Source organism: Rhodnius prolixus, unplaced genomic scaffold (genome assembly GCF_049639745.1).
Source record: "Rhodnius prolixus isolate KJV_2025 unplaced genomic scaffold, Rpr scaffold_8, whole genome shotgun sequence".
NCBI lineage: Eukaryota > Metazoa > Arthropoda > Insecta > Hemiptera > Reduviidae > Rhodnius > Rhodnius prolixus.
In genome coordinates, this window is record NW_027411593.1 from 7708343 (window position 1) to 7733193 (window position 24851).

General features: G+C 34.2%; 1 protein-coding gene across 2 annotated transcripts in view; it reads left to right on the forward strand.

The window, feature by feature from the left end:
* LOC141450795 (uncharacterized) overlaps nucleotides 1–24851 on the forward strand; it is a 243359-nt gene that overhangs the window by 115543 nt on the left and 102965 nt on the right. The window contains exons 3-4 of one of the 2 annotated variants that reach the window (XM_074121603.1): nucleotides 2743–3336; nucleotides 11219–11281. In XM_074121603.1, coding sequence (XP_073977704.1) covers nucleotides 2743–3336; nucleotides 11219–11281 — 657 coding nt within the window. The remainder of the gene's footprint in view (nucleotides 1–2742; nucleotides 3337–11218; nucleotides 11282–24851) is intronic. The other variant, XM_074121604.1, reaches the window with a different exon arrangement.

A 24851-nucleotide genomic window follows, 5' to 3' on the forward strand; every position in this document is an offset into this window, starting at 1 on the left:
GGCTTTTGCAAGGAATTGTTTGCAAATACAAAAACAAACCAAAAAAATGCAAAGAAATATAGGTTTGTAACGTTGCAAATCTTGGGTGCATCTTCTCAATTTAGATTAAAATTGTTAAGATACTGATTATTTTTGTTTTATTTTTGAAAATCGATCGCCCAAAAGTTGGAATTATCCAGATTTTTATTTCAAAGATTTGCTGGACTTACTGGATGAGATTAGCGATGAGTTTAATAATAATAATTTAGAACCCCTCAAAAAATGGCAGTGTTCAAAAGTTTAAATATTAAACAGTTTTTGGTTTTTGGAAAAAAAAATGGTGAAACATTGGAAACGATTTTGGAATATTTCCGCAAATTTCTCTCATTTCCACATGTATGGCTGAGTGAGGGGTGGGTTGAAAAAGAACAGGCCACCCTATTGATGAATGCCTTAGTCAACAAATCATTAATCACTGTTCTCTAGCGTTGTGGCCGGACCATTATTTATCTCTGGTAGCCCAAGTTTAGAGAGGTGGAGGTGGATTCCCACTGCAGGAGTTCTCCAGTATTGAGCTGGGATGGTTAACACATTAGAGGGACGGTTTGCCTCGTCTCCACTGCATCCCAGATACGGGACCAAATACTATCGTTTCAGCTTCGTCTAATGGCTGAAGTTAAATAATTACCTCCAATAGAATGGAAGTTTTTTGCCCTTAACATTGAAACATGGCAGGGATTTATATTATTAGTTAATAGTGAGCCACTAAGCCGTTTTGGCGACTTAAATGAACCAGCTCTTGGTTCTTGTCAAGCAATGTTTGGCCACGTGTTCTAGATCTACTTTAAACCTTCTTTCTCCCATGTTTATTCATCTGATACTTTAATCTGTAGAACATTTAAGAGTTCTGGATACTAGACACTTTAAAACTCATAAGCCTTTGAATTATTCTATTTTATTCTACATACTTTTAGATAAAATTAACTTGTTTTTAAGTTACAATAAGATTATGCCTGCCCTGTTTGCATTCTCTACTGACTTCATATTATTTCTACTTAAATTTCTGAGCCTAAATAAAGTTTTTGTGAGCTTAAGAAAAGAATATAAGACCGGAAACTGGATTAAAGTGAGAACTTTCATTGTAACTTTGTCGGCTGAATTAAGATATAAGTTTACAAAAAAAGGTAATAATAAGAACAAGAACATTTTCTGAAAATGCAGTTTTTGCTGATTTTCAGCAACTTTTTTCTCAAAATCTATTAAACCTGAGTTGTTACAAAAAATTACAGTTATAAAGGAGGATTTGCCCTATATTTTAAAGAAAAATTGGGAATTTTATCTTTTATAGAAAATGAGAAAAAAATTGTCAAAGTTGGGTGTAAAAGTGTATACACTTTTTAACAATCAACCCTTATACAACTGTCCTTCGTACACTTTTTAACAATCAACCCTTATACAACTGTCCTTCGTACACTTTTTAACAATCAACCCTTATACAACTGTCCTTCGTACACTTTTTAACAATCAACCCTTATACAACTGTCCTTCGTACACTTTTTAACAATCAACCCTTATACAACTGTCCTGCCGGACAATTTTGAATATTATAATTTCCCTTACGGTACTCGTAAGAGAATTTCTTCTTATTGAGATTTTGAGATTTAAATGAAAATATCGGTTTTTAGGTCTTCAGAGACTCCGAAAAAGTGATTGAGTTTGGTCGGTATATCTATTTGTATGAATGGGTGCCACTGTCAAAGTTACGAAAAACACCGAGAGTTTAAATTTGATATTTGGATCACGTGATTGAACATGAGATTCAGCAATTTGAATTATATCATTCAATCAAAAGTGGCCCTACACTAGATCAAATTTTCATTTTATGGGTGGGGCGGAATTTCTTTCAACTTTAAGTGCTTATTGCTTATATGTTTGGTCTATATCTGTTCCATTTCCTAATCTCGCGGGAGTACTTAGACTTACTTAACATTCTTCTTCTTTGGTGGGCATCATTTCATGCCATATTCTCTCAGGTCATGCCCATTCTTTGATTTTTTGGCAGCCCAATTGGATGCCAGTGTAGGGCAACATGGGCTCTGGGGCTACAAGGGTTTGAGAAGAGAGAACCCTTCGCCAACTGATCAGCTTTTTCGCTACCCTGGTTTCCTGCATGTGTAGAGCGGCCATGGACTTAGTTCTGTTCATGAACACGCACACGCGCAGACCATAAAACATCCATAAAAAAACATGTCAAATCATGTATTTTCGGTGACAAAAACTGTGAATTTCCTGTTAAAAAATCATTTTCTAAAATTTGTCACAATTAAAAAACTGTTCTCCTGTTCATATGAGAGGCAAGAGAGAGTAGATGACATTAATATAGGTCTAGCACAGCCTTTTTTAACCCCAGTTATAATGCAATTTATAATACCACCCGAGCGGATAGTTGGCCCTAAAGTACCCGAGCTCTTGTTCGTATTAATATCCTTGGAGAACTAGGGCTCCTTTACTCCAGTAAATTCTATGGTAATAGAATACTTGTTAAAATTCACTTAGCAACAACATGCTTTTTTAATAAAGTATACCTGCAGCGGACTTAAAGTGCTCTTGGCTAGAATATTGTTTTCTGATATTGGGAAAGCTTAAAAATGTAATTTTGAAACTTAATAAACAATGGCTGTATCTCTTTATTTTTTTGCCGGCAACAAAACGTGAATTAAAAAAGGTTAAAAAAAAATTATAACCCAGGTTGTTTCCTAACAGGTGATGGACGACACTGAAATCCAAGAGACCGTCGAGTCCATTCTTGGCAAAGGTGCACGTGTGGTAGATTGTGAAAAGAAAAGCACAATTCGTGAAGAAGAAGTATTATTAGTGAATGGTTGTCCAATTAGACTGGAAGGCAGCGAAGGTGCCGTAATCAGAGACGCTTTAATCCACGGTACAGCTCCACATTCGGATCTTCTGAATCAGATACTAATTAGAGCTGGTATCTTGTCGGCGCCAGTTAGGTTAGAGACTAGTCTATCAGTGAAATCTACCGTTGTGACCAGGGAACAAGTGACTGTGGCCAGAGGTGGCCGTGTGGTAGATGGTAGATCTAGAGAGACTAAAGAGGATAACTATTATACTTCCACCACTGCAGAAGTCTGGGAACCTAGTGGTGGTAAGAAGGAGTCAAGTTCTGGAGCAAGCTCTTTGACTTCAGTTACTAAAGATGATAAGTTCTCGTCTTCAAGTTCATCTACTGGCAGATCGTCCACCACAGAAGAAGATTCTTCGTCATCTTCTGTAGATGATCTTGTAGGAAATGATGTTACTGATCGAATATCTGGGCTTAGTATTAATGGACATGAGGTAAGCTTATCTGAAACACTTAAAAAAATTGCTTGACTACTAAAATTGTGTGTAAAAATTTGTTAACTTGTGTTGTTTTTATGCATTACTATGTCGAAAGATTTTTGGCATAAAGAAACTCATGACTTCAGAGATCTGATTAATCCAAGTAATCATGCATCAACGCTATGATAATTGATGTTATCACAGCAGATGAAACCATTCAAACTTCTGTTTCAGTAAGCACAAGTAAAAACCCTCCAATTGACTATTTAAACTTTAGAAGGATAATCTATAATAAAAGAAACAGCCTGAAAATTGTGGTGCATTGATTGGGTAAACCTGTGTTACACCTGCCCTACCACCATGTAAATAATCTTTGAAAGTAATCAAGAAAAGTATAATGATGATATTATTGTATCCACTTGTGTGGATCTAAGCGCGGAAGCTAAGCCCTGTCTGTACCAGTAAACACAAGTAAGCAGTCCGATTCCAGTCCTTCAAGGGACAAAGATTTCTTAGTGGGAAAAAACTTGGTGGAAGTTAATGACGATTAATATTATTAATGACGCAGTATATTATTTTGAAGAAAGTTTAAAAAACGATAATTTGGTTTAAATTATAACCCAAAAATTGTCATTATAAGTGAGGCTACAGAAATCGTCCAAAGAATCTCGAATTATTTGAAAATGATCAGTAGACATTGCTATGATCTTGGGCGTTGATAGGGTTTTTATAATTGGGGGCAGATCAAAAATCTAATTGCCCATTTTCATTCTTTGAATAGAGGTCTCCCTTTATAGCTATTATCAAAAGTAGCTGAACAGACTTTTATTGTTCAGTTTTCCACCGCCATAAAGAGTGAAGTGGAAATCCCAAAGGTGGCAGCATTTTATTGTTGCTCAAAGCGAAAGTTCTGTGGGTGCTAGACAAGTCTTAAGTTAAGTTAAGTTATTCTATGGAAGATTATTTGCAGAAAATCTTTTTCTTGGGGCGAAGAGGAGAAGTATTATTTTTCCCAGATTGTTTTTGTTCATTTATGGGCCGTCCATAAATTTATTTTCAATTATTTTCAAAATTATTTATTAATATTATTAGATTTATTAATTGGTTAATAATAAAGTGTTTTCTAAGTGTAATCACGATTGGTGATTTCAGGCAAAAAGTGGCTAATAAATATGAAGGGTAAGTCTTGCTTTAGTTTTTAAATAATAAAAAAATTAATGAAAAAGTGAACTTATCTATTTCCTCCTATTTTAATGATTTTTCTTTTATTTTTATAGCGTTCTGACTATCGTCCAATAAAGCTCTCTATTGGAATAAACAAATAATATTAATTTTAGCCAATAATTTTCTGTAAAATTAATGTAATCGGTTAAAGTTCTTTAATTATTTAAAATGGTTGTATATTGAGTGTAGTTAGTTACAGGACAAGCCGACAGGTTGTGCCACCTACTACGTTCGCAAACCTATCTTAGTACACTGTGTATATAAACTTAAAACTTTTTATCGCCTGTTTTATTTATTAAGTGTAAGCTATATAATAAATAGATATTTACTTTAATACAATTTTTTAAACCTTAACAGTGTAAATATTTACTTTATTGTATATATAGGCAATAAAATTGAAAGTAAATATAAATAAAAACTCTTCAACACCCTTACTGTCGGCTTTTTGTTTCTTTATTTACATCAATTTTGTAAATATTAAAATTATATTACTAAAAATATAGTTTTTTTATTTCTTTGTTAAGTGAAATAATTTTCCCTCGTTCTATTTATGGATGAGATAAACAAGGTTTTCTTCACTATTCCTCTTTGACTCCCTACAGACTAGTTTCTTCTTCAGGTTTCTTGGCGTCCCTTAAGGTATCCCAGGCTACCAATATTTAAACTAATTTCTATAACATTCACAAGTGAAAATGGTACAAGTGAATAAGCCGTGTGGAGTTTAGTAAATGAAAGCTTCTAATGTTTGGGTTCAGTAGCCTGCATTTAATGTAATGGCGACCAAATAAATCTATTATATCCCACGAGGTCTTTCATCCTATGGGCTCCTCCAAATCCTGCAAGGTTTTCGATGTTGTCGGTGAGATGGGTGCAGGATTACTGTGGAGACTTAAGGAATGGGGATGAAAAATCTTATTATATTCTGGCAGATTGCACTGTAATTGTCTCTTAGTTTCCGTTGTGAAGCCACTGCAATTGAAGCGTAAAGACCAGTAATAAACTTGTGACCTTGTAAGAAGGTGAAGATTTTTTCTAATATCAAGGGTTTGTCACAAATAGGCTTTCTTAAAGGTAGGTTAGGGTAGGATTCAGTTGTTATCCGATGACGGCAAGGCTCTATTGGTTACGAAGCCAAAGATACATACCAATTTTTACCCACGTTATAGGCACGTGCAATAAAGTGGCATTGAGGTGAAAGCCTACCTAACTTCAACTGCAGAAATGATCTAAAATAAGCATACGAAGTTAAACAAAAAAGTCGTATTTGTCACTTTCGAGATAATTGTAAAAATAAGTTAATTCCAGTTGTGGATTTTAATTAGAAAAGAAAATTCCTTCTGCTAACACCCACAGCAGCGAACCCACACACCCACCATAAAAAAGAGAAAATGTGGAAGTAATGGAGGATGATGGTGCGGGAATAAACGATCCATTAAAAAAATCATTTTCAGGCTGAGCTGCTCTCAAAAACTGTCTTTCCAACACACTTTACTTTTGCACCATCTCCTTTGATCAAAGGTATGCTGTATGGACCAAGGGCTAGTTCCAGCAAGTCTCTGTCAGTCATCTCTTCTTTTTCTAAATCGTTTCTGGAAACACGCCACTTCTGCTCTCCTTTGTACCTGTTCACTCATTCATTTGATCATTTTTCCTTTTTTTATTACCTCAGTTTTCTCACATTTTCCTCTTTTCCATTATCTTCACAACAACCTCTTCATCTTATCGACCCGTGTCTTCCTTAATTGTTTCATGAAATCCATTTCGACTGCTTTTACCATCCTTGGCAGCTTTTTCGTCATTGCTTAGATCTCAAATGCATTTGAAAGACAGGTCTGAGATGGGAAGCAAGCGAAAGAATTCAGGCTACTGTTATTTGAAATATTATTTCCTTATTTTTCACAGACATACTCAGCATCATTCCACAGATTTGAATTTAATAAACTCACTGATTTTCTTGCCGGTTCCACCTTGAATTTCACCTCGGTTTTTTCACTTCTCCTTTTTATACAAAGTATAACCAATGTATCTTAAATGAATTATCTGATTCTTTCTTCTTTTGATTCCAACTCTGTCTCTAAATTTTTTTAAACAGTGAAAACTTAATTTCGTAAAGTTGTGGTCATCGTATTTTCTCTTAAAAAAATAAAAGAACGAAATAAATAAAAATAAAGGCTGTCTGAATGTTTATCTCAACTTTCTCTAATTTTCTATTTATTTTATTTATTTTTAACTTTATTAACCTTAATTTCATCTAAAGATTAATTTTTAGATCCTAAATTTCTATCAACTGGTTTGTCTTACTTTTATATACCTACTTATTTATATTTATAATAAGTAAAAAAAAATAATGGCAAGTTCATTGGGTGTTTCCAACATCCGCCGATAGATAGCATTAAAAGACGCTCTGATCGCTATAGAACTCTAGCGGCAGAACTGGGCAACTAACTACGTAAGAGAACAGCTGGGTAATTTTAAGTAATGGCGACTAGTGCTGCCAGTTCGTGTAACGTATTACTACTATGTATGTGTTTTTTGTAGCTATATTTAGAGTAGTTTTTTTAAGTGTTTTAAATTTGAATATCGTGTGAGTGTTCTTAAAAAAGTATTTTCCATTTCCTGTGTCTATAAGTTGGAGCGATATCTTTTCTAAGGAAATGTATGAACTTATTGCTATACATCATAAGTGAGTACAACTTTTTAGTTAGTTCATCATATAAATGATTCGTATGAATTAATTAGTTTTAGAACTATACTTAAATTTATAGTATGCATGATTATTATTAATCCTTGTTTAATTTTCACCAGATGAAAATAGCTTCTTTCTAATCCTTTGCTAATAATTGTGGAATCAAAATAACATTAGTTTTTGAAATTTTCTTCAAGTTTTGGTTATTTTTCTGCATTAATTTATCTGACAAGTGATTTTTACCGAATATATTACCTATACAAAGTTAAAATAAAAGCGAAATAGTTGAATTAAAAAACAAAAAGGCTTTTTTCTTAACAATCCTTTAATTTACATTCAAAGTGAAAGAAGTTATGGTCACTTGATTTGAGTTTTACTTTAACTGAGGATAAACAATATTACAATTTTATTTTTGTTACAAAACTTTTGACAGTTCATTAATTAATTTTCCTTTTTATTATTAATATATTTTCTTCTTCGTTTGATGTCTCTAATGATCTAAGATAATTCAGAGTTTATTCTACATAAATATTCATTTTTGTATCCATTGTACTGCTTTAATTTCTGTTGAATATTTATTTTAGTTACTTAGTATTTTATCCTTGAAATGGAAATTTCATACCTGTTTTTTCGAATGTTGTCCTACAATTTTTAAGAATCTCATTTGAGTTAGTAGTTCTTGTAGCTTGTTATGGAACTCCTTGTCTTATTTGCCACTTTACATTAAGATTTGTACAAGAATAACGGAATAGTACGTTATGTTGCTGCTATGTAAGTTAGTGTTGAAAAGAATATCCATTACATGGCAGTAGTTGAATTCTGTGTTGCTATGGTACAAAATTTATGAGTTTCTAGTTAAGTTGTATTTGTATTATCTTTGTAACTACTTTATTTTTTCTGAGTCTCTTGCATGTTTCTGTGTAATCTACACAGCAAATGTTTGACCTACTACGGTCATCTTCATACCTGAATTAATATTTCTTACATGATGTAACTTTTAGATTATTAATAAAAAAGTGAAAAGATATAGGTAACTGTCAAGCAAAATTTAAAAGAACTTTATGAGATTTGAAACTACTACTTGCTTACCATTTTTAATATTTGGAATCTGTTCTGTTTGTAGATTCAAATGTGATTGAATTTCAACAATCACAACAGCTTGTTCAGCATAATATTTTGTAGTGTACTGTTATTTATATTTTTATTTGGAGATGATTGATTCATCCGTGAGGTATGAGAAATTATTGTTCAATTCTAGTTCTTTTGTTTTTCATATTTGCCAACTTTTCGTCCAAGGAATTTAGATTATATCTTTAGAACAGAAGATTTTTAATAAAGAATAATTTAAGCTCATCCCCCCCCACAAGTCGGCGGCTCTCTTTTGCTCCATCTTTTCAATTTCCAGGGGTTTTTACATTGGTTTTATTCGTCAGTACTCTTTCATTATTAATTTTTCACTTCTACTTTTACCCAGTCTCCGGGGATCCAGTTCCATACAGGTTTTCTTTCTCTGTTTAAGCATTATTAAGCAATAATTCTCTTATTATTTTGAGTACTGTGTATTTCTTTGTTATTATTGATTTATTAACACAAGTAGAAGAATGATTATTGATTATGCTGATCAACACAACATTTTGATTTGAATTCTAATAAACAAGTTGCACTTATAGATTTTGTTTTTGTGTACTCTGGTTAAAAAGCTATGGGTTGTCATCACAGATTCAACAGTTAATTGTTTCTTTAAATAGAATAGTTGTGCATAATCTTAATATTGAATTTTTCCTATAAATATTGGTCTCGGTTTTGCTCTACTTCTTGAGCAGTTTTTTAAATAACAAATCTGCTCTTTTAGGTGATTTAACTATGTGTATAATGTATAATAGCTTCTCCTTTTTTTAAAGAATACTGTTCTGAAATATATAACATGAACTTAGGCCGATAATTGTAGGTTTCACAACATTTCGTATGAAACTGTTGGTAATGAAAAATGCCTTCAAGTTAAAAGAAACAAACATGGTTATAGTAGATGATTTTCCAAAGGAGGTGCTTGAAATACGCAAGAAACTGATGTCACAGTTTAGGGATGCCCGGAAGGATGGTAAATTTGCTATATTAAAATACGATAAATTAATAATAAAGGAGTATGATACTCGGCTCGCTTCAAACAAAAAACGGCTGCTCTCTGATTCACCGCCCACGGCTCCTGAACAGGAAGTGAGAAAAGAGAAAAAGACGCTAAGCAAGAAGAACAAAACGGATACTGATGTAAAGAGTGTTAAGACTACTTTAGAGCGTTTCGCGTTCCGACCTCGTTCTGATTCTTCTTTGAGTCGGCGTGATCAGGAATCGATGACTACGGACACTTTCTTCTGTTAAGTAGCAATTACCGTATGCTAACGGTAAGCGATTGGACATTTTGGCGTATAATGTGGCAGGATTAAAAAGAGCTTCTACAAGGAATTCTATATCTTATAGGCTGCCGGATTGGGCTAATGATGGTAGACTTTGTAAATTCCAGGCAGGTTTCAGGAGCAATTATTCCACAACAGATAATGTATTCACTCTTTTAAACGTAATTAAATATAAACTTAGTAAAAAAAAAAAAAAAAAAACAGAAGGTCTATACATTATGTTGTGGATTTCTCGGCTGCCTTCGATACTATTGATAGGCATTCCCTTATTTGCAAACTTCTTAATCTAGCAGTTTCCTCTAAAATAGTCCGATCGGTTGAAGGCCTTCCATCACACAATATTGGTAGTGTATGGTGTACTTTTATTATATTATTTATATATATATTATTATTACTATTGTTATTTTCCTTAATTTCATTTTCTGGTTTATATTACAGATGTTTATTTCAATTATTTTTATTATATTATTATTTTTCCTTCTCTTTTACTCTTCTAAGAAATTTAGGAAATATTTAAAAAATCTATGTTGTATTCATCTTCTAAAAGTATTAGTTATTTATTTCATTTATTTTATTATATTATTATAATTATTTTATTATTATATTTTGGTTTTTCTTTCTTTTTCACTTTTTATAATGTAATTAAATTGTTTTCATTTTGTAATATGTATACAGATTTCATTATTTCGTTATTTCATTTATTTTAATTTTATTGTATTATTATTTTTCTTTCTTTTTCATTTTTTTAAATGTTAGAAGTTAAATTGCATTCATTTTTAATGTCCGCTACATAGACTTCTCCGACGATCAATTGATCAGAGATAAAATCTTTATTATTACATTATATAATGCATATTTATTTTAATTATTGTAATTTATTTGTTAAATAAAGTCTACTACTACTATATAACATGAACTTAATGAACTATTTTTTATTAAAAAGAACAGTAGCTCACTCAAAGTGCAACAAAATAAGTACATACTCATCCTCTGAATCCCCATTACTTCGACCCTCATACATTGAAGTCGCTCCGAATTCCTGTCTCTTCCTCCATCTTTTAAACTTCCCAGGTTTATTTGTACATTGATTTCATTCGCCAGTTCTATATCATGCAATATTTATTTTTTTACTTCTACTGTTTAATGACCCATCTCTTTCTTGTTTTTTTCCCCATTCTGCAAAATCTAAGGTCAACAACTACTTCACAACATATTCACCCTTAGATTGTACTAGTTTTTCTGAAGATCTATTCTTCAGTTTCAAATCCGAAGACATATCTTTGGAAACCTAAACATCGCTGAAAAGTTTTAAGTTGATACAATCTTTAAGTTTCACTTTACACAATGTTATTCGACAAGAATGAGTCATCCAGTGGTTTATTTCAGTTATTATTCCATTTTTAGCAAAATGAGCCCTGTGATTCCCTTGAATCGATTTTTCTAAATTTTATTTGATTCAATTAATACTCAATTTAAATTTGAGCAATTTGAACATTCACTTTTCACTAAAATTAAATTGCTTTCCTTATTTTCAATGTTATTTTTGACTGATTTGTTTTCTTATTCTGAATTTCAGCCGACCATATTTGGTACAGTTGCGTCAGATCAGACACCCAAGGATTCCACCAATTGCAGAAGGGTAAGTCGATATTAATATTTTTATGGGTGGTGGAGTAATTTTTTTTTTTTGTAATTTGCATGTTCTTCAGTGAGTTCATCTCATTGGTTATTACACTTTGCTAAAATTATAATTTTTTTTTTACTCGATTTTGACATCCATATTTTTAAATACGAGTTAATTTGATGGTACAAAGAAACCACTTCTATAGAAGGGGATTTTTTAAATATAGGTATTCATCCAAGTATTTTTGAAGTAAAGGTGTTTTTAATGATTATAACGCATTTTATGCAGAATAACTTATTATGAAGATTCATTCTAGTTGGTGAATTTTCCAGGCTATTGCAAAGTGTAACTCTTTTTATACTTTGTACCTTAGAAGCTCTATTGAGTTGCATCGATTTCGACTAAATTATGACACTTATATTAAGTCTCTCGTTTTTTTGAGACAAATATGGTAATTCATAAGACTTCTAACTGCTAGTTATTCGAAAGTTATTGATTACAATAGATCCCGTTTATGTCGTAGTGACAATGAGCCGTTTGTTGCTTCATTTATTCTAATTCACACTCTAAATCTCAATGTTTTTTGTTCTTATTTGGAACTTTTACTGAATATTGTTGCTTTAGATTCTATTAGAGTCTAGTTTCAGGAATGGCCAAGTTCTGTATACATAGGATCGACTTTTACTCTTAAATTTCTTTGATGCAATCATACGAAAAATTGAAAGCTTTTCAATCGTCTTAAATTGTAGTAATACTTCTGATTTTTTATATTTTCTTACTTAAGAAAAGGTGGAATAATTTATAAAGATCATTTTTATTATTCTTAGTGGTTTTGGTATTTATAGCCTTTCAATAGCAAGTCTTAATGAGACCATATGGTAATTTATAGCCTATTATTACACGGCTTATCTACATACTATAATAGTACTCGAGGGACTAGATCGGTTATTAATTGATTATATAATGAAGTGGTTGTAGGGCTCGAATTTATGGATGCTGCTGTTCGACAGTGCCAACTGAGGACTATTTTAGCCGACCTAATTGTGTATATCGATGTAATTTTTATTCAAGTAACGATTTGTTTACTGGATATCGCGGGACCTTGTTTGTCTTTGTACCTTAACTTGATAATTACGTCTTATCGTAGATTGTATTAGCTGTAGGTGGCATATTTAATCAGGGTAGGCTGTAACTGGGTTGAATTGTAAATTTAATATTAGGAACATGGTCTCACGGAAGTGTCGTGTCAATTTTGCTGACAAGACATCTTTAAAAATATATTTTTTAGTTGATCTTTTGAATACTACTTGTTTTTTTAAGTAAGCGAAGAAAGACGGAGATTCTATTAAAGTATATTTGGATATATATTTTTTTGGTTTTCAATTAAAACCCAAAATTCTGTCATAACAATAATTATTTTCCAACTGAACATTTGGTCACAGCTTTTCTTCTTTTAAGTCTTTAAATCTTCTTTTCGAATTAATTATTTATTCTTCCTTCCCCAGTCAGTTGTCATGGTGATGGTGAACTTTTGATCGTACTGAACTAGTATTTCGTAAGTCAATTTTAGGAGTTACTGTCCACTGTTGCAAGTCTCAAGTCTCTTCCTTTTATTGGTGGGGAATGACCGGAAATGCTATCGCTACCACTTCCCCCACTCTAGTCTTAGGCAGCTGATTTTTAACTCTTAATAATGTTTACCTGATTCTTAAACTTTAGACTACGCTGAAGTGATCTTTTTTAAGCTGACATCCCCATTCTTTATTAAAATGCTTTAAAAGTAATATTCTTAGGGAAATTATTTCAATCCTGTGTTAACTTCCATGTAGAAATTTTGACAAGATTGGGAAACTTTCTTTTTTTTTTGGCATTGGCTTCCGCCATACAGCCAGCATCGTCTAGGAGCTTATCACTAGAATATCCCTCACTCTCCATTCTTACTTATAAATACATTCGCTTCACACATTCATCCCTCTACTATATATACAACTATTTACATAAACCTTACAACTAATGGATGGATCAGTGCTCTATATTCCTGCCATCCGTATAGCTTAACCGAAATTAAAATCGCGTACTCCTTCTGTAATCATTTCCTTGCATTCATTCTATAACTTTTAAATACATTCATATTTCATTGCTAGCTCTGCTACAGACTTAAGCACATAGATGTTGGTGGAGAATATTATGTCTTCGTAGCGAAATGGTGCATCTAAAGCACCTGTATATGTCGTCAAACATTCGTTTCCTTTCTATTACATAACGTGGACACATCATTATTATATGTTTGAAATCCTTCTCCTCATTGCAATCTACGCAAAGAGGAAAGAGAGGACCTTTTGTTGATCCTGTGTAGATACGATCCGCACACGGCGTGGTTCGCTCTCAGCCTGCTTATTGTCCGTAACAACCCATAGTTTTATAGAATCTTCCTTTATTACCATTACTTTAATCTGTACTGTTGCAGTTTTGGGTAATTCACGTAAAAATTTCAATCTAATGTCTGAATGAATTTATAAAAAACAATGAACAATGTACTTACTGAATCTAAATGTGACTCCAATTTTTTTTTTTTTAAAGTTAAATAAATGATAGAAACTACAAAGTGACAAAGAGAGAATGATGTTCGTCAACAATTAGTTAGACTGTGTGTTAGATATTTGTGTTTAGTGTTAGTGTTTTGGTTCATTAATTTGAAGAGTGGCTGAAGCGAAGTGCTCTTCAGGGTCTTGGGTATGAGTACCATGTGACTGCACACAGTGTGGCCTTTATTCTGTCCACTCTGAAACCACTGGTTGGAATTGATGGTAACAATAAAGTTGGGGCCGCCATGTCCCACTAGCCTCTGTCTCCATTGTTCACTGATAAATACTGTTAATTTGCTGCTCTGTCCACCCTCCTGCAGATAGTGTGATGGGCGGCTAAATGAGAGCGCTAGTATTGGACCAGGATAGTGAATTTTTCTATAAACCTACTCTCAGTAATGTTTATACTCCCAACAGATGGTAACAAATGGTCCCTCATGAATGCTGGGAGCATTTAATGGTGTTTCTGTTTTTTTTATTTTTAATGAAGCATTCATTTAGATGGTCTAAAATTTATGTTAGCCAACGTTTTGAATAGTTTTCTGCTTTTTAAACGTGAGCCAAGTTGATAAATTGCATTCATTACGGTTTACATTTGCATTAATTATGTTTGCTCGTTTGGAAAATTGAAAATTATGAACCTAATGCCTGATTTTTAGCCTTAGCTGTGGTAAAAGGCTTGGCTGACATAACCCAACCAGTTAGTACAGTAAGATGCTAATGCAGGAATGAATGAATGAGATGAGATAATGAATATGAAAAGAGGTAATTACTCCAACTCTTATTAAAAGTATGATCATTGATCTATATTCTAATATATTTATAAAGCAAAAAAAACGGTCAGTTAGCTCCTTGGAAGAGAACATCGTAAGATTCAGCAGCCGAATTCGAACCAAGGTTCTCCGCGTGGTATTCCAGTACGCCAACCATTTCGTTAGTCTCCTCCCTTACTTACTTACTCCATGGCTCTACAGCCCTTGTAGGGCCTTGGCCTCCTTCAACAATTCACTCCAAGAAGCCGTTCTATCACTCGCTTTCCTTCTGCATCCTCCCGCATTTAACTTGGAGAAGTCCTCCTCCACCTTGTTCAACCATCTTAGTCTTGGCCTCCCTCTAGGCCTTCTGCCTCCGGGATGCCCTTCATAGGCGATGCGAGGTGCTCTACCTTGGTCCATTCTGTGGAGGTGCCCCAACCAGCGTAGTCTTCCCAGCTTTTAATGCTCTTTACAATGTTCGTCTCCTTAAAAAGCTCCCTCAGCTCAGCATTTTTCCTACATCATAAGTACCATTCTCCACAACCTAAATCCTTCTCAATACCTTTCTCTCCCAGCAGTTCAGAGTACTTTCATCCGCTGAGGTTAGCGTCCATGTTTTTGAGCCATATAATAGGACTGGTTTGATGGTGTAAATGGTGAGTTTGGCATTTCTCGAGATGTCCCTTTTTCGGAGGATTAGTCTCCTCCCTTATCATTATTTTAAGCTAGGGAAATCATTGAGGTACGATCAATAAATACTGTAAAGAGATTTCTTTTTTCACTCTGACGTTTCAGTAAATATAATACCTTCTTCAGGGTATTATAAAATTTGTGAAGTTTAAAGTTGAGCTAATTTAGTACAGCACCGAAACGTCGGTGGGGGAAAAATAAATTGATTTCTATATTTATTGATCGTACCTCTGAAATTCACCCTTGGATAATCTAATAACAGCGGTCGAAAACCAAAACCATCATTCTTATCATTACTAGTTAGGAATTTTACAACTTTTTCACCGTTATAGATGCTTGAAGACGTGAACGGTGGTCATCCAGCAATGTCAGCCGCCTTTATAGATCATTAAGGCGTTATGAAGTGTAGTTGCCTCTCCAGACCTCCTTGATAGTCGCATGTCCATCGTACGGATGTGGGGGATTAAGAGGACTTGAATGAATGGATAAGAATGAGGAAAGAATGGAACTATTTCAGGATATCCGGCGGGATTTGGTGTAGGCGGATCTTCCCCTCTTAATCCATAATACATGGCGTGTTCAAGTTAAATTATGATTGACGCCCCTAAACATAATTCTACTGAAATTTCAGCTATCTAGATATGAAAGTAAATGCATTTATCTGGACGTTTCCCCTGCATTGACGTCAAAGTGCATTTTATCAATTATCACATTTAATAATATTATTATCATATTGTGCCATTAGTTCCCCCCCCTGGATCTAATCAATATTAATTGTTATGGATTATTACATTTTAGCCAGGATTAGTGTTGTTAATAATGACTACATTACTCATAATTGTTCCTATTACCGTTGATTTCATCCTTTCTTTTTTGTATACCCGACCGGTTCCAGATTTTCATCCATTATCAGAGGTTAAAATTAGATCAGTTCGGTGTAGAGAATAATACCTTCAACTATGTTTCTGTCTCACACTATACTTCCTGACTGTGAGAGGGAGTTTGCTTGGTTTAATGGCGTTCAGTCTGCAAGTGCAGTTTGCAATGGAAACGTAGATTAAGTCGAATTTTCCGCACAAAACGGATTAATCAACCTCTGATAATAAATGTTGGCAGATTACAGAAAAGATAATTATTTTCTCGCTGAACAGGGTGTTCGGGGCAAATTCCAATTAAAGAAACAACTGATCCTCAGAATCTTTTCTTTTTATAGTACTGAACTTTTACTGAAACAATTTTTGTTTAAACAAAAATTATCGATGTTAGAGGCAAACCATTTTGAATTTGTAATGAAAGTAATGCAAGGTTGCTGTGAACATTTATTTTATTAATTCAAATGCTTGCTTGCAGCAGAAATTACAAAGCAACTTCGATAATATCAGATCTTAGTGGAATCTAGTAGAACTAAACGGTAGATATTTCATAAGTGGGCCGCTAGATAGCAGGCAAGCGCAGTTTAAGAGGACTTTAAAGATGATAAGGATATTTTATGCGTTCTTTATCTGTTTTTATTTATTTAAAGTGCAAGATTTATTGAATGGATGGAATTGCTATTTAATGGGTAATATAATTTTTGAAGGATAACATCTTTGCGCGACCGAAGTAGTACCATTCAAAGTTGTTTGTAGTACGTATTGTAAGGTTAGTAGTGAACACTTAACAGTTTAGGAACACTTCCGTGAGTCTCATGAACACTTCCGTAGGTCAGTTTGTAATAAAATTTTGATGTCTTAGACCAGTGATTCTCAAACTTTTTTTTTTTGTCGCGGCGGCACACTTTTAACAATTTCAAAATTTGGCGGTACACTAACAATTATATAAGTTTAAAAGTATTTTACATAGTGTATTATGGATAAATACACTATGTAAAATACTTTGTTTATTTTCAATATAAAATAAAATAATATGGAATACAAAAACAACAGTGTATGCTTATTAAGAGACTTAGGATTTAAGATTGGCGAGGAATCGGTCCAAATAAAAAACAAACTCGTCTTCTTGCCAACGTTTCGACAAATATATTATCCTCTTCAGGGCGTGGCTATGCGGGTTGGTTGAGTTACAGAAACAGTTTCTGAAAATCAGTTTCTGTAATTCAACCAACCCGCATAGCCACACCCTGAAGAAGACAATATATTATATTTGTCGAAACGTTGGAAAAAAGACGAGTTTGTTTTTTATTCGACCGATTCCTCGCCAATCTTGAATCCTAAGTTGAACAATTTACGGTCACGAAACTTACATATTTTATTAAGAGATTTATTACAAGTTAATACGTAATAAGAATACTTTTAAAGAAAAATTTAAGCTTGTTGTTTTTTTGATAATTTCGTTTATATTTGGTCTTAATGTATGATAATGCTACTCTCATATCGTCTTCTACAATTTAATATATAATTTTTATTGTATGCATTTCTAAAATTTGGCGGCACACTTCAAAACTTTCACGGCACAGTGGTTTGAGAATCACTGTCTTAGACCATAAAGTATGAAATATTGAAACCATTGTAGGGTGTTGTTCGTCCTTTTTTTGGTGAATGATTCGTTAATCCATAGGGATGAAAGAATATTGCTAATTTCATTCATATATTTTTTTTTTTATTTATTTTATTGCCAAATTTTCGCCTTCAGGCTTATATACTTAATGAACTAAGACGTACACACTTTAGTCGAGCGGTTATAGGCAAGGCCCGCAAAGCTAATGTGTGTTGTTGGTTTAGTGGGTTCGATTCCCGGTGTCTAGGTCTTGGATATTTTATTTAATGGTTTATTTGAGAAGATTAACAGTAAAACAAATAAACCAATTATAAGTTGGTTGATTTTATCCGACGTAGCTTGCAAATTGATTGCATTTTTGGCCGGTTTCAGACTTTCATCCATCATCAGAGGTTTGGTTAATAGATTTCTAACTTAATTTATGTTAACGTTTCGCACTACACTTGCTGACAGAGTGAGGGGACAGGTGATTGTGTCATTTAAATTGTTAATGATTCGGTAAAACTTTAAATCGTGAAACCTAGTAACTGTTTGACGGTTCTATTTTAGTTTACATACGTATAATGTTTTATTACTGTAAAGTTGGAGTTGTATTTGATACGAGGGAGCAAATTAGTAATTGGCATTGATCTTTCATTCTTTTGGATTAATGTAATCTTTAATTCAAATCCTGGAATAAATACTTAGCTAAGGCCTCATTTCACTTGAAACTTCTTTCCGGAAATTGGCTGTAATTCCTAGGTGGCAGGAAGTTCGAAAAACCTTTGGCACCTAGTTTGCAACTATAAAAAGTAGAGGAAAAGAGCACTATGTAATTGTTGCATTACAAACAAATTAGATAGTTTTTCGGGTGAAATATCTGGATGTAGGAATTAATTTTGAAGCAGGGAGCAGGAGAAAGGAGTTCTGTTCACTCAGATCCTTGTGGTGAGAAAATGTGGAGGTACACAGTGTGTAAAATTCAATTTTTTTCTCTTCTTTTCTCGCCTACACATGAAACTTTCTCTTTTGCGATGGAGTTAACTGTGTGGTATTTCTTTATAATTCTCCTAGCCATCTGGCCTGACCCAACTTCACTCTATTCCATTCACAATACTCATGAAGCCTAATTTCACGATTAAAGTATCCCAGGCGTCTTTTCCCATTGTCGACTGTGTATAGAAATGGAAGTAGTAGAGTCTGGGTGAATAGAAGGCGCGGCGCGTTGGCGGTACTTTGGCAAACAGCTGCCCCTATCTGCAAGTGGAGCACCCTCTTTGCTGTGTCTCTCCGCTGGGTAGAAGATGACGGGCGCCTCTTTGGAGGTTTGGAGGAATGGCAAAGAGGGTAGTTTCGGTCCAAAGCTTTCTCTTTCATCCACTTTACTCTCTACTTCCGCGTGCTGCCTCCATTCTCGCCATTGTACTTCTTCTCCCACTTCACCGCTATTGGTGGGGGCCTGCTGCTGCTGCTGCCCGCTTCCAGTACTTGTTACCTCTTCGCTTCTATCATTCCACCATCCTCCTCCTCTAAGGCCATCATCTAAACAGCAACTGCGTGAAATAACTCGGCGACAAATCCTCTCCCGTTTCCTTTTTAGATTCCTCGAGTTTATATTTTAGACAGGCAGACAGTTCTACTTTTCTTTCTTTCTCTTCTTCATTTAGGTGTTGCCTTCCGTTTATATATAGTGATTGTGTAACGTTACACTTTATCTCCGTGAATTTACCAGGATCATGTTGTTTGCTTGTAAAGAAGTAAATCCCTCTCTCCCTTAAATAAACTTGAATTAATCCATAATGTTGGGAATGTACGAGTATTAAAAAGAAAATTAAAAAAATATCTCTTTTTTAATTTAAATTATTAAATAACTCTTATTATCTCTTATTTAATTAATATTGCGAAAATGTAATATGAGTTTTGTTATCAATTTTTATTTATTTAAGACGTGTCACATCCGGAGGCCGGTCTTTGGAGAGTATTCTCTCTCTTTACTGTCATTTTACATTGTGTCAACAATGTACATCAGTGGACAGTGAGCTGTAAGAAACTCTGAAAAAGATAAAAATCTAAGGGTGAACAACTGGATTCGAACCTAGGATGTCCGCTTTGGAATCTAATAACCAATGAGCTTGCAAGTTTTTTTTTTAAATTCGAATTTCCGTCGAATTGGCTCCCATATTAGTAAAAGTTAGTCTGTATGGGTGAAACTTTCCATAATCCTAACTTGTGTTTCGCATATTTTCATGAACACCAGTACAGCGGAAGCTTCTTCACAGCCGGATGAACTCTTCTATGAATCATCCAAACGAAGAACACGATGATCTTTACTGAGATTACTAGTGCAGATATGTCTCAAGCTGACCATGCTTTTCTACAATCTTAGGTCCTGCAAAGGCAAATGTTAAGGGAAAGTGGACTAGCCACTTATTCAGGAATCTCTTCCACTTTGGCCGATAGATATTCTGGCCTAATGATACTTTTAAACTGCTAAATAGAAACAGAAGGCTGGCTGAGGTAGTTGATAACTGCATGCAGCAATTTGAGTTTTACGAACCCACAGACAAACTCTTGTTCGTCTTCCTGAAGCACACTTAGAATGCAACCGACTGTAACCCTAAATTTTTTTTTTTTTAGACCCCAGTCATGGAGTTGGATTCGTTCAACCTCAATTTGAATGCATTTATTAGATTGCATTTTTAAGTCACTTACTGCAAGATCGTGCAGCCCACCTCTAAACGCAGCTCTGTTCCGATATATGGCTCTCTAGGTCTATAGTTCTCTTTTCCTTCTAGCGTGACTTGATAGCCTTGAAATCTCTCGTACAAGTTCAAAGGGGGGTGCCACATTTAAAACAAAGTCCTTCTTTAAAGAAGTCGATTCACCCTCGCATGTTTATCTTACAATTATGTCAGAGTATGGAAAGAGGTAACTGGATTGGTTGGGACGCTGGATTCGTTCTGACTTTATTAGTTCTTTGAGATGATTCCGGGCGCCTTAATAAAAATAGTAATAAAATATTTAATTATATTTTAAAAGAGCCTTTAGGAAGTAGTACTTTAATATCTCTAAAAATTATTAATTCTATTTTCTACGTTGAATATGATTAATGAAGTAAATGGAAAGATTAATAATATTCAGTCGGGCCGCACTGTCTATATTTCATCTTCCGTTTCATCGGATGTTAAACTGTTACAAGAAAGTGGGTGAGTTAATGGACTGTGTTAATTTCCTGTCTGTAGCTGGGAAAGAAGTTTATTCTTGTAATACTGGACTGATTGACTGTCTCCTTGGAGGATCCGGGGTTGAATATCTAAGAGCAATGGAGGTGGTGAAGTTACAGCATTAAAGTTTGAATACTAAAATTCCGGGGGAAGAGGAAGATTGTGAAGGTTTCCTTTTTACTGTTCTTCTCACTCTGGATCGCTCCCCTCTTGAGTAATAATTGTGGGCGTCTTTCCTCTTCTCTCTGGGTAACATCGGGTTCCTTCAACACCCATTGCTTTATGGGTCTGTCTTCACTTCTATGTCCTGTCGGATGCCAATCCTTAACTAGTCTAGACTCCTCTTCTGTTTTTCATTACTCTGAGATATTCTGCACGACCCCCTCCCAAGGTGGGCTACCTCTCTTGTTATTTTATTGCTCCCCATCTTTTCTCATCTCCTTAAATCATAATTCCTCTGGTCCATCTTAGTATTTTTTTGGAGCCCCCTTTTCCAAAACTTTCTACAACACAATCTAGATTTGCATTTTTTTTTTTTTAATCGAAGTCCAGTTGAAAGTATCTTCATCTTATAGTTTGGTATAGTCTAAGCGTGTAAAGGCAAGTGTTCTAGGTTTCCTTTATTTTATTCCACTATTACTGCCACAGTGGACTGTTCATTAACATTTTAAACACACCATACTTCACTCAGACAGTATGAGACCGAAATATAAGTGAAGTTGAAATCTTTTTATCAAACTGATTCATAAACCTCTGATGATGAATAGAGGTCCGAAACTGCTCAGTAATACGATAAATATGCTTTCTACTGCCTTAAAAAAAAAAAACAGTGATATCTAAAATTGCTAACCTAACTTCATTTTCAATAATTGAATATATTCTTCGATGTTGAATATATACAGACTTTTGTATTTTATGATTTATTGTATATTACGTGACAAAATAATGTTGTTTCAAATAAAATAGAAACACAAGGACTCCTGATTTAATGGGCTTGTTATCAACTTGTAACAGGTTCTCTCTGGCGTCATTTCCAATGTATATATATATCCCGTTCCCATTGTTTTTATTTATAACAATATTATAGACATTTATTTATGTACATTTTCTATTTTATTTTTAAGTAAAAGTCTGGATTGATACTCTTGCAGAATTTCTCTTCTTACGTTGTCATAGTAACGGGTGACAAGTCTCGTTTATTCTATTTCAGGCGTGCTTTACGTCCAACTACCAAATTAGGTGCCGTGTATGGAGGCGATTAGCTAACTATACTTTGCTGTAAATTTCTCATATAAACCATTGGGAATATAGACTAGTACCGCAATACATCTTAGTTGTGCGGGTCTAGCCTATAACCTCTCGGCTATCGTGGCGATTAGCTAACTATACTTTACTGTAAATTTCTCATATAAACCATTGGGAATATAGACTAGTACCGTAATACATCTTAGCTGTGCTGGTCTAGCCTATAACCGCTCGGCTAGCGAGGGATTAGCTAACTATACTTTACTGTAAATTTCTCATATAAACCATTGGGAATATAGACTAGTACCGCAATACATCTTAGCTGTGCGGGTCTAGCCTATAACTGCTCGGCTATCGTGGCGCCTAAATCTCGTATATTGTCGCTTCATGAAAATAAATTCGAAGGAGGATCTTGTAGAGCAGCACAGTGTAGGAGTGTTCCTGTTAATTAAAGGGTACAACTGGGATTCAGTCGAGTGAAGGATGGAGGATATGTAGTCCACCAGGTGAGTTGTGTACCAAGGTAGCGCACTCCCTTGATCCTTTAAAAGCAAAATTTCATAAACTACTTTTTAAGGCACAATAAACTTCAAATCTTGTACTTCCGTTGTAAACAGGATGCAGGAAATTTTGCAGGATCACTTTACTTTCTCTCATCTTGTAAGAGAAAGAGAATTCTTAAAGACTTCATTATTTATCCTTATTTTTTTTACCACATTAAGCGTCATAAATGTTACTTTTTTTAATGAAGTTAGGTAATTATTTTTCAATAAATCAAGTAAAAGATTAAATAAGAAAGAAATCAAAATGAAAAGAGTAGATCTTTTAGATGGAAAGTTCGTTCGGAGTGGCTAAAGATAATATCTTTCTTGGAGGCGTACGGATTGAATGCGGCTGGTATGGGGAAGATAGCTTTATTCGGCTGCCTAATGTTCTCCCGCCCGCACCAGACGGGTAATCAGTGGCGTCCGCCCTTTTGCAGTATCCCTTTAAGGGGCAAACCAATCAGGAATTCCCATTGAATGTAAATTATTATACAAATGCCAGATGAATTCCCCCCTCACCATTTCCAATTTATGAAACGTCAAACAAAATCACACACATTCACAAACAAAATACTTTGATCCTAAATTGATGAATAATTCAGTTTTGGATTAACAAAAAGGTAAAGCTCTAAACCTGATTTTCTAAAGCTTCAAGTTTTTGTGTAGAGAGGATTAAGTTCACGGATTGGTGACTAAGAGATCAACTCAAACTAGTACTAAGTATTGGGGAAATTAGTAAGATAATAAACCGAAATGCTAAGATGTATTGTTGGCATTGGGTTCAGATCTCGGTCCCTAGGCCTTGGATTTTATTTAATGGTTAATATGAGAAATTATTAGTAAAGTATGTTTGCTAGGCGCCTCCATCAACGGCACCTAATTCGGTAGTAAGAAGGATGTAAAGCCCGCCCGGAAAAAATAGGCATTACTAGCAGATAATGAATACTAGATGGTAAAAAGTGGTAAGGACGTAGGAAATAATAGGGCTTTCTAATCTTTTAGGCCGGAAATAGACGGAATACCACATCAAATTAAGTTTTACCGTAGAAAATAATCACCTAGACTTAGGTGGGTACTACTTGAGCAGTTCACAGTGCCGCACGAACTGACGGCAACACGGCGGGATTCCGAAGTAATGGAAAAATCGAAAAAGGAAAGTCAAAATTGCCACCTTTCTAGAACCCGCTTAAAATAAATTTTCTGGAAAACAAGTTTCAATTTAAAAAAAATGATATTCAATGTAATTGGTTATTAACGGTTATTTTACGGAAATGAGCACTTTCTCATAGGCTAGTTCCTTAACAAAAATTTTAATACAACACTTAACGCTCAAAAAATGCTAGATATTAAAAAAACCACAAATTACCCTACAATAACTGTTAACTCCACCTCATCCTAAGAAATGCTTTAAAATGATTTAAAAAAAAAAGTTATAGGCATTTTTCAAGAAATACTAAAAACAAAAATTCTTGAACAAAGAAGCACTTCCGGTTGTTTGATATTTTAACGATAACTTTATTGTCGTTTTCCCTGATCAAATTATCGAATTTGAACTTTCCTTTATTTTCTACTCTTGAGTTATGGTGGTGAACCGCGGACCAATTTATGATATCCGTTAATAAATAAAAAAAATGGAATATCTGCACGTTTGGAAAACATCCTTTCCACTTGTAAGAGAAACCAATCCTTAACTCAGAAACAACAAGGAAATGGCGAAGAAAAGAAAGAAAAATAAAAGAAAAATTTTAGAAATACCTCCTTAAAAGAGAAAAAGTGCAGCCATGAAAAAGATGAAGCTAGTATCTGTGCGACGATGTAAGAGAGCCTGAAGGTGTAGGAGAAAAAATGCAGTGGGTTCCTGTCAGGAGAGAAGAACACCAGAGAGTCTCCTTTGATAAAACCAAGGAAGATTAGTGTACCTTTGGGAATGAAATGCTTTGCTTGTGCTTAATGTAACTCTTACAAGCAAGACTAAAGAAAAAGAAAAAGATACCTGAAGCAATCACTTCTCAGATCTCTACTCAACTAGTTCTTTACACAAAGATGTTGCAAATCTCCACGGAAAT